At 41.3% G+C, this 16,352-nt stretch overlaps 1 protein-coding gene across 4 annotated transcripts in view; it reads right to left on the reverse strand.

The window, feature by feature from the left end:
- Positions 1-16,352, reverse strand: part of LOC146673294 (uncharacterized) — a 36,213-nt gene that overhangs the window by 16,971 nt on the left and 2,890 nt on the right. For 3 of the 4 annotated variants that reach the window (XM_085401834.1, XM_085401833.1, XM_085401836.1), the window contains one exon: positions 3,431-3,532. The exons of the other annotated variant lie outside the window; for it this stretch is intronic. Coding sequence is in view for 1 of the 3 variants with exons in the window: in XM_085401833.1 (XP_085257959.1) it covers positions 3,431-3,448 (18 nt within the window). In the remaining 2 variants the exon portion in view is untranslated. Of the gene's footprint in view, positions 1-3,430; positions 3,533-16,352 lie in introns of those variants that run through there. 4 annotated transcript variants of the gene reach the window in all.

Raw genomic sequence — 16,352 nt, forward strand, 5'->3', positions numbered from 1 at the left:
AAAGTATATTATTATTGTTCTAACAATATACCTTTCACGTTTGAACAATATAATATCACGTTATTACAATATACATAATTATCACATTCGTACAATATAAATATTATATTGCACAAACATGAAAAGCATATTGTCAGAACAATAAACTTTTAAGGTTATAACGTGATATGGTTCTATTTTTCTTTTGCCCCGGTGGCAGCTCTACGCTTATGTACTCAGATGGGCTTGCCTCATCCTACAAGTTATGCCTCCATCTCTTGTGTCCAGATCACACGCTGCACTGCCGTGCTGCTCCACCTTTTCTCTTTCATTTCTGTGTTTGTGCGTGCGCAGTGTGAGAGGCTGCGTTGAGAGGCGACAGGATTTCAAACAGGTTTGATTATCATGCAACCATACGATTGATGATTGGGAGCTGGTCGTGAGGTGTTAACTGCTTTTCGTTACCCCATGTATACTACATGATGCACACACGATTAAGGCAAAACATGGGCCGATCCCCAAAACGGTTGCGCGACTGAAAAATTGGCTCAAAATGGGCCACAAATCGCACAGTGTATGCCCAGCTTTTGGAGGCTAGCTCCAAACAAATATCCGCAGCTTGGCAGTGTATACAGCACTATAATGACCAGACCTAATTCTTTTGAAAACCACACATCTTTCCACAGGTCTCCACTTCATCAGACATCACCTAGACAGAGAGCTGGATGAGGCCAGCACAAATGGCAGCCTAACCGACGAAGATGATGGATCCATGGGGTCAGGAAAGCCAGAAGCAGGTAGGGCTGCCACGATTTGTCGACTAGTCACGATTACGTCGACGACTGATTTAATAGTCGACGCGTCGTTTGAAGCTTTGTAAGATCGCAAAAGACGCAGGAATAAGTAGCAGGATTTAAGAGTGTAATAACGGACTGAAACAGAAGATGGCAGCACTGCATGTACAAGGATGCCAGCTGCCGTTAAACCCAGAAGAAGAAGAAGAAGCAGCTGTGTCCCAGAATTCATAGCGCGGCCCAGCTTAGTTTCCAACAATGGCGGTAGCTAGTTGGTTTTAATATTACTCTTATTATTCTTTCTGGGTCACAAAATAAATGTTTAACATATTTTCAGGCGAGAATGTAGCTGTGTAAACCTCAAATATCGGCTCAGTTTATCAGGACACCACATATTTTCAAAAGCGCTCCGACGTTTTCGGAGACGTCTGTTACCCACTAGCTCGATAGCGAGCCGGGGGCTAGGTCACTAGCGCCGTGAGAACACCGGACTCCCGGCAAATTGTTTTCAAACCCACCGCCGTCTTTCGCTACTCAGGTTAAATATATATGAGTCACTTAGATAAATTAAAAATGTTGTTGTTTGGCTTTTTTTTTTTTTTTTTAGTATTTTATTTGTTCTTGAGTAAATTGGTTTGTCTGAGATTAAAGTTATAGTTTTTACACAGCTGAATAAACGTCAAGCAGACAGCTGATTATCAGAAGTGTGAGATGCTGGGGAATATACTCCGGTGTCCTGTTATATTTTAGATAGCAAGGAGTTTATTAAACTTCACCGAAACAATCTGCAAATTTCATTAAAATTGAATAAACTATCATCTTGTCTTTATTTTTAGTTAGCACCTTAAAAGCTTAAAGCTGTAAGCTAATGATAGTTATATAAGAGCAGATGCTGCTGGTGCAATAAGCTGTAGTTTTACGTGCAGTGGATGATGATCTGATTAGTCGACTAATCGCATAAATAATCGGTGACTAGTCGACTATCAAAATAATCGTTTGTGGCAGCCCTAGAAGCAGGGGAGCTGGAGAGGTACCTTTCATGTCCATTCACTGGAGGTGTGGATCTATTGCATAGCATTCCTCACATCAAGAAGCTGTTGATCAAAATCAATGCAGCTCTTCCTGCATCTGGAGCTTGTGAAGGACTTCTTAGTCATGCAGGACTCCTGTTCACTGCTAAACAGTTACAGCTTCACAGAAAGAACCTTGAAAGCAAACTGCTGCTAAACCTTAACCATCACCTCACTGAGTGAAGAAATAGCACATTTTTGCTAAATATGCAGAAATACATGCACACCCATAACTTATGGTAAACTGAGCTGCCTTGTATGTACATATGTTGAAGATGCCTCGTTCTGTTTTCTCTGAGGCTGCTGTGCCATTTGGAGCAAAAATGAATATACAGTTTACAGCATATCTTGTCACTGGAAATTGTTGCACTGTTTATATGTTTATATTATTTACTGTATTGGTGAAAAAAGCTTTATGTTGTGAAAAACTGAAATCTGGAAATTAGAGTTGTTGTGTTGTTGTCCTTTTGTCCCCACAGAGGGATAAAAGGACAAGGACACCCGAAACTCTGGCTGATTGGGACCCGCACCCAGTTTCACACCTTGGCTCCGGCGATTAGAGGATCATCAGGGGGTCCTTTTGTCCCTCTGTGGGGGGATACTCCCACTAGGTTTATATCTGGGACTCTCCACCATTTGACCTTAGAATTGAAGAAGCTTCTCGGATGAGAGGTGAAACGTCTTCAAGTAACTTAAAGAAGTCCAGACGCATTTCTTTGCAAGCTCCTTTGACTACGATGACCTGGATGACTGAGAACCTTCACAGACAACGCATTCTGTACTGTACAGCAGCGGTGTCCAACCTTTTTTGCACCACGGACCAGTTTAATATCAGAAAATATTTTCACGGATGGGCCTTTAAGGTGTTGCGGATAAATACAACAAAATAAAATGATACAGACAAAGACAAAAACTGTGGTATTTTGTAAATATAATGAACGCAAATTCAGCTGTGTAATTGGGCAACTTTATTAGCATTGTTCTCCTGAAATGCACCAACAGCATCGAGAGTAACATCCTCCTCTCTGCTTCTTGACGCTCTCTAGTCACTATAGTAATGCGTAAATAGTTCTTTCAAAATAAGATACACAACTACAACACGGGAAAAGACCCAGGGAACCAGACTTAACGATTAAAAACCCTGAAAACCATACACTTCACACCCGAGCCTCAACTCTCGCGACCCGGTACCAAAGGAGCCCGGATATTGCGGACCGCTGCTGTACAGGAGACATGGCACTAGATTGATTGACAATGGTCTACAGCAATCAGAATGCACAACACAATGTGCAGTAAAATCCAGTTAATCTAAGCGCCAATCTAAGCGCTCAGGCGATTAAAGGATCATCAGGGGGTCCTTTTGTCCCTCTGTGGGGGGATACTCCCACTAGGTTTATATCTGGGACTCTTCACCATTTTAACCTTAGAACTGAAGATCTCGGATGAGAGGTGAAACGTCTTCAAGCAACTTAAAGAAGTCCAGACGCTTTTCTTTGCAAGCTCCTTTGACCTGCTGTTAAGAGCTTTTTAAAAAATAACCAGCTGTGCACACAGCTTCAAAAAGTGTAACTGTGATATTTTTCTCACCTTTTGTGTTGAAGTCATTGTTTCCTCTGTAGTGGCTGAGCTGAGTCCAAATGGCTGAAATTTTCCTCTGTTGCTCCACCAGACTCTTCTCCTGTTACTCAGCTAGGACACAAAACGTATATATCAGGGCTCTAGACTAACTTTTTGCCATAGGCGCACCGGTGGTAACTTTAAAAGTTAGGCGCATTCAAATTTTTCAACTGCATCGCTTAACACTGCAGTTTTACATGCGCACATTTTTTTTTGGGGGGGGGGGGGGGGGGGATTGCAGTCCATACACACAATATTCATTTCTAAATTACTAACTAACAGTCTTGTGCTTGTGCTCTGACCTGTTTGCTGCTGCATGTTGCTGAAAGGCAGTGGGGAGAGGGGGCACTTGGGCAGTGCATTTATCGCAGCATATATTGTGTTTTCTGTATACACCGTGCTTTTTCAGCATTCAAAGATTGATGGCACCATGTCAGAGCACTGGCTATGAATTTCAGATGGATCAGGCCTTAACTTAACAAAAAGTTATCAATAGTTCTTTTAATCTTTTCTTATTAACCAGAGCTACAGCCACGTCTGTCAGGCCTAGGCTACTCACTAGGGCTGGGTATCATCACTGATTTCTACAATCCATTCGATTCCGGTTTTCAAAGTCCTGATTCGATTCAACTTAGCCTCAGACAGTCAGAAATATTATAATTCTGATCATTTATCAGTACTGACTTCATCAGAATTGTGAACATCACAGCAGATGCCTTTGTGTGAAAGTAACAAAGGCATCTATTCATCCTTCACTCTCTGACTCTTGGTGGCGCTGTCACTTGGTGTTCGCTTGCTCTGCGGTAGAGTATCACTTCCTGTTCCTGCTCAAACACAGTGGTGTTTCTGAGTAGCTTATTTGCTTAGCAATTTAATTAACAACTTTTAAATACATTCTTCTTTCATAGTATAATCTTCACGTGCTTCATCCGAAGCACACTTTCTGTGTACTCACTACCTAATTTATAGCCAAAGTATTCACTCACTGTCTCTGTACTGTTTCGCTAGCTTAGCTTAGCTCGTAGCCGACTCGTTAGCACCATGGCTACTTCACCTGTCCCTCCTGCACTTTCTTGCTCATTGTGTCAGATGTTTAGTTACTCCTCGGCCTCCTTTAGCAGTAATGATATCTGTAACAAATGTAGCATATTTGCAGTGCTGGAGGCCAGGATTACTGAATTGGAGACTCTGCTTCGCACCCTTCATTCACCCATAGCTAGCCAGGCCCCTGTAGCTGGTGCAACCGAAGATAGCGTAGGCCCCGCTAGCTGTTCCCCGGCAGACCCCAAGCAGCTGGGGAAAGAGGGCGGCTGGGTCACGGTGAGGAGGAAGCATAGTCCTAAACAGAAGCCCCAGGTACACCACCAACCCGTTCATGTGTCTAACCGTTTTTCCCCACTCGGCAACACACCCGCCGGGGGTCAAACTCTGGTAATTGGTGATTCTGTTCTCAGACGTGAAGCTAGAGACACCGGCAACCATAGTCAATTGTCTTCCAGGGGCCAGAGCAGGCGACATTGAAGGAAATTTAAAACTGCTGGCTAAGGGTAAACGTAAATTCAGTAAGATCATAATTCACGTCGGCAGTAATGACACCTGGTTACGCCAATCGGAGGTCACTAAAATCAATATTGAATCGGTGTGCAACTTTGCCAAAACAATGTCGGACTCTGTAGTTTTCTCTGGTCCCCTCCCCAATCAGACCAGGAGTGACATGTTTAGCCGCATGTTCTCCTTAAATTGCTGGCTGTCTGAGTGGTGTCCCAGAAACGATGTGGGCTTCATAGATAATTGGCAAACCTTCTGGAGGAAACCTGGTCTTGTTAGGAGAGACGGCATCCATCCCACTTTGGATGGAGCGGCTCTCATTTCTAGAAAGATGGACAAATTTATTAACCCCCCCAAAATATGACTATCCAGAGTTGGGACCAGGAAGTAGAGTTGCAGTCTTACACGCCTCTCTGCAGCTTCTCTCCTCCTGCTACCCCCCCCAAAAACCCATCTCCATAGAGACTGTGTCAGCTCCCAAACAGACAAAAAACAAACTAAAAACCATCAACAAACAACTTAAACATAAACAATTACAAAGAAAGAACAATACAGTATCCACATCTGAACCAAAGAGTAAAACAGTGAAATGTGGATTATTAAATATTAGGTCTCTCTCCTCCAAGTCTCTGTTAGTACATGACTTAATAATTGATCAACAAATCGATTTACTCTGCCTTACAGAAACCTGGTTGCAGCAGGATGATTATGTTAGTTTAAATGAATCAACACCCCCGAGTCATTCTAACTACCAGAAATCTCGAAGCACAGGCCGGGGGGGGGGGGGGGGGGGGGGGGGGGGGGGGTGTGGCAGCAATTTTTCACACCAGCCTATTAATTAATGAAAGACCAAGACAGACTTTTAATTCATTTGAAAGCCTGATGCTTAGCCTCGTCCACCCCAGCTGTAAAACTCAGAAACCAGTCTTACTTGTTATCATCTATCGACCACCTGGGCCTTACACAGAGTTTCTGTCTGATTTCTCAGACTTTTTATCTGATTTAGTTCTCAGCTCAGATAAAATAATTATTGTGGGTGATTTTAACATCCATGTAGATGCTAAAAATGACAGCCTCAACATGGCATTTAATCTGTTATTAGACTCAATTGGTTTCTCTCAAAATGTAAAAGAACCCACCCACCACTTTAATCACACTCTAGATCTTGTTTTAACATATGGCATAGAAACTGAACATTTAACAGTGTTTCCTGAAAACCCTCTCCTGTCTGATCATTTCCTGATAACATTTACATTTACAATAATTGATTACACAGCGGTGGAGAGTAGACTTTATCACAGTAGATGTCTTTCTGAAAGCGCTGTAACTAAGTTTAAGAATATAATCCACCCACTGTTATCATCTTCAATGCCCTGTACCAACATAGAGCAGAGCAGCTATCTGAACGCTACCCCAACAGAAGTCGATTATCTTGTTAATAATTTCACCTCCTCACTACGTACGACTCTGGATACTGTAGCTCCTGTGAAAACTAAGGTCTCTAATCAGAAGTACCTGACTCCGTGGTATAATTCTCAAACACGTACCCTAAAGCAGATGACTCGTAATCTGGAGAGGAAATGGCGTGTCACAAATTTAGAGGATCATCATTTAGCCTGGAGAAATAGTTTGCTACTTTATAAGAAAGCCCTCCGCAAAGCCAGAACATCTTACTATTCATCACTGATTGAAGTAAATAAGAACAACCCCAGGTTTCTCTTCAGCACTGTAGCCAGGCTGACAAAAAGTCAGAGCTCTTTTGAGCCAACCATCCCTTTAACGTTAACTAGTAATGACTTCATGAACTCATCCCACAGATGTAATATTATCTACAGCTACTCTTAGTACCATTGATATTAAGTTAGACTCTTTTTCTCTAATTGATCTTTCTGAGTTAACTTCAATAACTACTTCCTCCAAGCCATCAACGTGTCTTTTAGACCCCATTCCTACAAAACTGCTCAAAGAAGTCCTGCCATTAATTAATTCTTCGATCTTAAATATGATCAACCTATCTCTAATGATCGGCTATGTACCACAGGCCTTCAAGCTAGCTGTAGTTAAACCTTTACTCAAAAAGCCATCTCTAGACCCAGCAGTCTTAGCTAATTATAGGCCAATCTCCAACCTTCCTTTCATATCAAAAATCCTTGAAAGAGTAGTTGTCAAACAGCTAACAGATCATCTGCAGAGGAATGGTTTATTTGAAGAGTTTCAGTCAGGTTTCAGAGCTCATCACAGCACAGAAACAGCTTTAGTGAAGGTTACAAATGATCTTCTTATGGCCTCTGATAGTGGACTCATCTCTGTGCTTGTCCTGCTAGACCTTAGTGCAGCATTCGATACTGTCGACCATAATATCCTATTAGAGCGATTAGAACATGCTGTAGGTATTACAGGTACTGCACTGCAGTGGTTTGTATCATATCTATCTAATAGACTCCAGTTTGTTCATGTAAATGGAGAGTCCTCTTCACACACTGAGGTTAATTATGGAGTTCCACAGGGTTCAGTGCTAGGACCAATTCTGTTTACATTATACATGCTTCCCTTAGGCAGTATCATTAGAAGACATAGCATACATTTTCACTGCTATGCAGATGACACCCAGCTCTATCTGTCCATGAAGCCAGATAATGCACACCAATTAGTTAAACTGCAGGAATGTCTTAAAGACATAAAGACCTGGATGACCGCTAACTTTCTGCTTCTTAATTCAGATAAAACTGAGGTTATTGTACTCGGCCCTGAAAAGCCTAGAAATATGGTATCTAACCAGATTCTTACTCTGGATGGCATTACCTTGGCCTCCAGTAACACTGTGAGGAACCTTGGAGTCATTTTTGACCAGGACATGTCCTTGAACACACATATTAAACAAATATGTAAGACTGCTTTCTTCCATTTGCGCAACATCTCTAAAATTAGAAATATCCTGTCTCTTAGTGACGCTGAAAAACTAGTTCATGCATTTATTACTTCCAGGCTGGACTACTAGAATTCATTATTATCAGGATGTCCAAAAAACTCACTGAAAAGCCTTCAGCTAATCCAAAATGCTGCAGCAAGAGTACTGACAGGGACTAGAAAGAGAGAGCAGATTTCTCCTGTTTTGGCTTCCCTTCATTGGCTTCCTGTTAAATCCAGAATTGAATTCAAAATCCTGCTCCTCACATACAAGGTCTTAAATAATCAGGCCCCATCTTATCTCAATGACCTTGTAGTACCATATCACCCTATTAGAGCACTTCGCTCTTGCTCTGCAGGCCTACTTGTTGTTCCTAGAGTATTTAAAAGTAGAATGGGAGGGAGAGCCTTCAGTTTTCAGGCCCCTCTTCTGTGGAACCAGCTTCCAGTTTGGATTCGGGAGACAGACACTATCTCTACTTTTAAGATTAGGCTTAAAACTTTCCTTTTTGCTAAAGCATATAGTTAGGGCTGGACCAGGTGACCCTGAATCCTCCGTTAGTTATGCTGCAGTAGACATAGGCTGCCGGGGGATTCCCATGATGCATTGAGTTTTTCCTTTCCAGTCACCTTTCTCACTCACTATGTATTAACAGACCTCTCTGCATTGAATCATATCTGTTATTAACCTCTGTCTCTCTTCCACAGCATGTCTTTTATCCTGTCTTCCTTCTCTCACCCCAACCGGTCACAGCAGATGGCCGCCCCTCCCTGAGCCTGGTTCTGCCGGAGGTTTCTTCCTGTTAAAAGGGAGTTTTTCCTTCCCACTGTTGCCAAAGTGCTTGCTCATAGGGGGTCATATGATTGTTGGTTTTTTTTCTCTGTATCTATGAAGCGCCTTGAGGCGACTTATGTTGTGATTTGGCGCTATATAAATAAAATTGAATTGAATTGAAGTAACTGAGAACAAAACACAGAAAAACATGAAGGAGACTGGCCTGACTTTCTATAGCAGATAACCGTAAAACATTCTGCAATCTTCTGCATAATTTTAAAAAGTTTAAATTTGTTCAGTATTGAACAGCAGAAAAATTAGGCTTTCTTGTCCGAGGCCATTTAAGTGAAAAAAAGAAAAGAAAAAGACAGTGGCTGACAGCGCTGTAAACAACGGTAGACTGGTGGGTGATAAGCGAATGAATAATGCAGAAAACAGAGATTTGAGACGGGAAACTGTTCTTGAAGTACAGAGAGAGAGCGAGCTGTGCATGAAGTGTGATTTTTACCGTGGTGGAAAAAAAACTCAGAGGCAAAACTCATGACGACATTGATCAAATGTCAAGCGCAGTTTGCTGCTTCTTTTGCTGCTGGCTTGGTGAATTTTGGTTGGAGAGAGACAAAACCTGCAGTTCAGAATCTGTGTGGAATCCGTGTACCTCATTTGCGGTGTGGTGGTTGTAGTTCATTTGCTCATTTGCTGTGTGGTGGTTGTTGAAATAGTTCTGTGAGCTTTAACCTGAGAATCTGGTGTTTCTGGTAAAACACAGTTATATTTAAAAGTCAATTCAGGATTTAATGAATCGATATCACTTTATTCAAACTACTCACCTGCACTTTCAACTGGACCACGGCCAATCAGAGAGGTTCCGCCCCTGACCCTCTCTGATTGGTTTATGCCACAATAGGGGAATAATGTGTGTCTGTTGTTGACCACACGGAGAGTTGCAGAGATTTTTTATTTATTTTTATTGTTTTTACCCGAACAGTTGGTCGCACCGGTGCAACCAAATATTTTTTTTAGTTGCACCACAAAAAAATTTGGTCACACTCTAGAGCCCTGTATATATATGTATTTTATCCCTGACAAAAAGAAGCAGAGCAGATAAACTACACTCCTCAGTGACAACACTACCTGAAGCTTCAAGGTGAAACCTCAGTACCAACTACAAAAAGAAAGTCATCAGGTGTATTCAAGAACTTGAAAGGGAAGAAGCCACTGACTGCCCTGCACATCGCCGCCTCTACCCAGGGGATGTTACGCCCTGTATATATGGACTTCCATAGTTCCACAAAGGAGTCCCGCTCAGACTCATTGGTAGCAATATAAACTCAGCCACCTACAACATTTCCAAGCACCTCATTACCATCCTAATGAGGTTTTTAAAAAAACATTTCAAAAATCACTTTGTTAATGTGGAATTCAAAAATGACTTTACAAATGCAGAATTTATTCTACAATTCATTATCTAAGCACAAAATTCTGTTTTTTGAAGTCTGTGGCTATTGTATTCCTCCATATAGGGGGAGAAAAAATCAGATAGGAAGTGGCACACATCATGAGGGGGTACCTGTTAACAACAAACAGTGTGGTTGGCTAGGTCAACTTGCATGAATTTAGTTGTGCCTGACTATGATAGAGATTTTCTTTTTTAGATGTTTCTAAAACAAGAAAGTGTAGAAAACAGTTTTGTTTGGGTAAAAAAAGGGGGGGGGGGTAATTAAAATTACATATATGAGCACAAAACGTATCAATCCTACTAACACATACACACATGCAATGAAGCTCATGAAGACCAGATGATTTTAAGCATGTTTTTCTAAATTTAATCATCTTGCTCGGTTCACTTAGTGCAGGGGTCTCAAACTCAAATGAGCCATGGTCCACTTCTAGCTTAATTGGAGGACCACTTTAGTGTCCAAGTAGTACAACAAACAAACAAACACGAAAACACCCACAAAATGTACCACCCATTCCTAAAATGTAGTGTTTTGTTTGTTTTATTTAATTCCAAATATTGTGTAACAAGACAAAATTGCAAACATGAGCAAAATTTTTTTCTCACTCTTAACTATCTGAAGCCTTTAAGTTTCATTTGTCATATGCAAGTTAGCACAGGGTAGGGCTGGGCGATATGGCCTAAAATTCAAATCGCGATATAATTTGAAGCATGTGCGGTAACGATATATATCACGATATATTCTTTTCTTCTTTATAACGTATTTTCCACACTATAAGGCACACTTAAAATCCTTTAATTTTCTCAAAAATCGAGAGTGTGCCTTATGTATGAATTCTTGTTGTGCTTACTGACTTCGAACCGATTTTGGCTGCAGAAATCTGTTAAAAATGTTTTAGTACAACTTTGGTAAGCCCCACCGCTTGATGGATTGTCAGAGCATTATGGCTGCCGTAGTGAGGAGCTTCGCAGAGTAATCTGGGTCCAAAACTCCGTCCAATTTAGGTCCCAAAGTCAAACGAACACTAAGAGTTAAAAACAGTCTAAATTATTTCATCTTTAATTAAATCATCAGCGTTGCTGCTTTATCGAGTGTAACAATTAAGTTAGCACAGTGAAGCTGGAGGATGAACGCCAACTTTTTTTCCACTCGATAAAAGTTAACGTGACGGATTCTGGTGGTTAGGGACAAATGATATCACATAGCAGGATGCTGTACATGGGCCAAACTGCAGTCAGGAGAACAACTGAAATTATTCATCCACAATATGAGGTTAGTTATTAATATACTGCAACAACATGGGAATAGAACAGCTGTGAGAGAATTCAACATTAATGAATCAATGTTACGGAAGTGGAGGAAGCGCAGTTTTTGGCTTTCCCCATATTTCAAAAGTGCTTCATGTCTTTGCTACGACTGTTGCCCGGCATAATTTGCAGATGATAATGGTTGTAGCTGCTGCGATGCTTTCGACCAAAACAAGCGCAGCTTGATGCCATCGTCAACATGCGCTATCGCGATAGAGCAATATAGTCAAAATCTCTATCGTTGGCCAAATTTATATAGTTTCTATCGTATATCGTTTATATCACCCACCCCTAGCACAGGGTCAACATTGCAATGAAATGTATTTGGCGAGCAGATGACAGTCACTCAGCAGTGCAGTACAGTAATTTCATTGAACTACCAAATAAACAACTCTTTCTGGCCAGACATGCGGCAGCACTTTTGCTACAATTTTGTTTGTATTTAACAAAATAAAACTGCAGCAATAAGCGTACACATTAGTTTTCAACTGTAAGTGAAAGCTGTTTTCTTTCCAAAAAAACTCTCAATGAACTAACACAGCCAATCCCTCAACATGTTTGCACTCTCTTGTTACCTCGGCCAGGTCTGCGGCTCCTAACTGTGGTAAGGAGATCTCGGGCTAATACGTTTGGTTCCGTGTCGGGCTCGTAGCCGGGAACTAACTTTATTGTCTGGGGCTGTGTTCAAATTAAGAGACCGCACGCTTGAAGCACGCATTTTCAGCCCTGTTAATTCACAGCGACACGACGACGGCTGTCCCAATCTGAGGTGTATACCAAATGCGTACTCAAAATGAACCGTTGATTTTCCCCAAATATCAATATTGTGGTCCGGCGCACGCTTTGTGGTCCCATACTTCCCGCAAATCATAGCGTGGCCGTGAGTGTGGATAATTTTGCCGCAAAATAGAGATTGAAAATGTGACGTCATTCAGGGGTAAAACCGCACAGGATTCTGGGAATGAGTGGCAAGCGGTACTAGCGCAAGGAGGCTTTCACATGAAAACAGTCACACAGCGATAAAAAGAAACACAAAAAATGGCAAGAAGCTGTTGTATTGTTAACTGCAATAGCCGGTCGCATGACAGACACGGGAAGCCGACAAGTAAAGAGATCGGTTGTTATCGGATTACGTCGTGGAAGAGAAATTGTTTAAGCCATGTTTCCGAAGTAACAAAGAGCTGACGGATGGCCTTGATTGCAGACACTCCAGCTCACATGTTAGTCTGCTCCAAGCATTTCCACAAAGGTAAGTCTTCTGTTGTAGTTATTACGTAATTTATAATAACATAATTGTTGATGTCGGTTACAAATAAGTCTTATATTGATTTGAATTGAATTTGTTGCACTCTGCTGCTTTATGGGCTAATGTTTGTTGGGTTTTGTAGGAAAACCAGCGTACAAAATGCAGGAATGCGATCCAGGCTGGACACCCTCTATCAAGCTGGGTCATACAGAGTTTAAAGCTGCTACCACAGTGAGATTTGATCGGTTAAGAGAGAGCGCAATATCAACACAGCCACGAAACGTCCCGCATATATGTGCCCAAGTGTTGTATTGAATCAATCAAGTGATGAATAACTATTTTCCAGTATGTTGTTTTGATAGGTTTTTTTGGCATTGTTGATTCGTCTTTTTAACCAATGTAGCTAATAAAGCACAATGGAATACAATTTTGTCTCTTTCTTGTAAGATTCTATAATAGAATGAAATAATAATGGCAGTTATAAATAAAGACCATAAATTGAATGAATTATGAAACACTTATTTTATTTCTATTAGATCTGAAAATTTTGTGTAATACTACAACCTGAAACGACAAATAGATAAAGAAAAAAAAATTAACAACAGCTGTGAAGTGGAATAGTCCAAATCACCAAAGTAAACTGGACCTGGGCTTGTTGCAGGGATCTTAAGTTACTAAACATTTTGTGAGTGTATGCACTCACACTTAGGACTATATAAGAATAAATATGTGCGTGATGAAAGTTGGGCAGCACGCTAATGTCCTTATTCCACTCTGTATGCTTGTATGGGTCTAACCCTTTCACTCAGATATTTTCCTTGTACTTTTTTTATGCCTTTTCGTCAACTCTGTCTTTGTACGGACCTGCCGTATTCTCCATTGTTTTGTACATAACTGTCTTTGGGGCAAATAAAATGCAAGTAGGGATTAAAACTGCAGAATTAATGATTACCGGTGCTGGAAATACTAGCGCTTGATGAAGTGTTTTGATTTTGTTGCCACGGGTACCCACAAAGTTTTGCGCGAAAGTCATGTGGTCTGTCAGTCTCTATACGAGAAGGGTCTTGTCACTACCCAATCCGGAGATGAGATGAGATTTATTTGTCAGTTGCAGTTGGCCGCAACTGAGATGACAATACACAAACATCATATTGGGGAGACAGGTCAGGCTAGGTAGCAAGGGGAAAAAAACATCGAAATGTGTAACACAAAAGGATAATACAGGAATGCCCAGATATCAACACACCATAGCACAATAAACACAGACAAGCAACATGGGAGGGTATTCCAGTGTGTACAGGTGATCTGGGACCGCTGCAATCTTTGATTGCGCCTCCACCTGATCCGGTGTCCAGATCGGATGGAAGGTAAGCATGGGAGGAGGAGTTGGATCCGGGGTAGGGAGCGTGATAGTGAGGGTGTATTAGTGTACGTGTTTCGTGCGTGTGCATGTGGAGGGGGGGATGAGTGAGTGCTTATTCAATTAAATTCAATTTTATTTATATAGCGCCAAATCCCAACAAAAGGTTGCCTCAAGGCGCCTCATAGATACAGAGAAAAACCCAACAATCATATGACCCCCTATGAGTAAGTACTTTGGCGACAGTAAGAAGGAAAAACTCCCTTTTAACAGTGTCAATAGGAAATTGTACTTAGTAGTCAGTATAATATTTTAATGATATAAGTTTGCATATGGTAGAATACTGCATGTAATCATTTGTGTTTAGAAGCATATAGTTGGTGACATATTGAAAGAATGTCTCATCCTAGGGGGCCTGAAACATTCTAAGGTGTTCTAGCGTCTACCCCCACATCCTGGGAGCATGGGAAGAGGTCGTACCTTGTCTTATTGTTTTACGGTAGGATTAACGTAGCTATGTCAGTTTTAGTCTAAGTGCTTTTTTACATATACAGGGAGTGCAGAATTATTAGGCAAGTTGTATTTTTGAGGACTAATTTTATTATTGAACAACAACTATGTTCTCAATGAACCCAAAAAACTCATTAATATCAAAGCTGAATGTTTTTGGAAGTAGTTTTTAGTTTGTTTTTAGTTTTAGCTATTTTAGGGGGATATCTGTGTGTGCAGGTGACTATTACTGTGCATAATTATTAGGCAACTTAACAAAAAACAAATATATACCCATTTCAATTATTTATTTTTACCAGTGAAACCAATATAACATCTCCACATTCACAAATATACATTTCTGACATTCAAAAACAAAACAAAAACAAATAAGCGACCAATATAGCCACCTTTCTTTGCAAGGACACTCAAAAGCCTGCCATCCATGGATTCTGTCAGTGTTTTGATCTGTTCACCATCAACATTGCGTGCAGCAGCAGACAGAAAGAAGGACAGACGCAACAACATTTTCTGATAAACCGGCTACATAGGGGATGACAAACTCAGGAGAATTTTCTCCAAGCAAGACATCCCGGTGCATTTCAGACCCAGCAACACGCTCAGACAAAAACTGGTTCACCCGAAAGACAAAACGCCAAAACACAAACTTAACAACGTGGTGTATGCTGTACAGTGCAGCGAGGAATGCCCAGACCTCTACATTGGAGAGACCAAACAGCCACTTCACAAGCGCATGGCACAACACAGAAGAGCCACCTCCACAGGACAAGACTCAGCTGTCCATCTGCATCTTAAGGATAAAGGACACTCTTTCGAGGATGCCAATGTTCACATTTTGGACAGAGAGGACAGATGGTTTGAAAGAGGAGTGAAAGAAGCCATTTATGTCCACTGTGAGCGACCATCTTTGAACAGAGGCGGTGGTTTACGACACTAACTTTCTTCCATTTATAATTCAGTTTTGAAATCCCTTCCCAGACGCCCACTCACATCCTGGGCCATCTGATCTCAGGAATTTGCATGATAAGGTGGGGCCAGGTTTCACAATGAACTCACCCAAAACTCTGGCTGATTGGGACCCACACCCAGTTTCACACCTTGGCTCCGGCGATTAGAGGATCATCAGGGGGTCCTTTTGTCCCTCTGTGGGGGGATACTCCCACTAGGTTTATATCTGGGACTCTCCACCATTTGACCTTAGAATTGAAGAAGCTTCTCGGATGAGAGGTGAAACGTCTTCAAGTAACTTAAAGAAGTCCAGACGCATTTCTTTGCAAGCTCCTTTGACTACGATGACCTGGATGACTGAGAACCTTCACAGACAACGCATTCTGTACTGTACAGCAGCGGTGTCCAACCTTTTTTGCACCACGGACCAGTTTAATATCAGAAAATATTTTCACGGATGGGCCTTTAAGGTGTTGCGGATAAATACAACAAAATAAAATGATACAGACAAAGACAAAAACTGTGGTATTTTGTAAATATAATGAACGCAAATTCAGCTGTGTAATTGGGCAACTTTATTATCATTGTTCTCCTGAAATGCACCAACAGCATCGAGAGTAACATCCTCCTCTCTGCTTCTTGACGCTCTCTAGTCACTATAGTTATCTCAAACACACTCTGTCAGTCTTGATGCTGTTGAACAACACAATGTTTAAAAATGTGGCGACTTTACCTGCTAATATCCTCATGCGCGACACAATCACGAAAACAGCAAACAATTAACACCACGCCGATGTTGTCCACAGGACAGCAGGAGTAAACGAGCGGGAG

The sequence above is a fragment of the Rhamphochromis longiceps genome, linkage group LG3 (assembly GCF_057381845.1).
Source record: "Rhamphochromis longiceps isolate RC_006_pf linkage group LG3, R_longiceps_female_GT1.1, whole genome shotgun sequence".
Classification (NCBI taxonomy): domain Eukaryota; kingdom Metazoa; phylum Chordata; class Actinopteri; order Cichliformes; family Cichlidae; genus Rhamphochromis; species Rhamphochromis longiceps.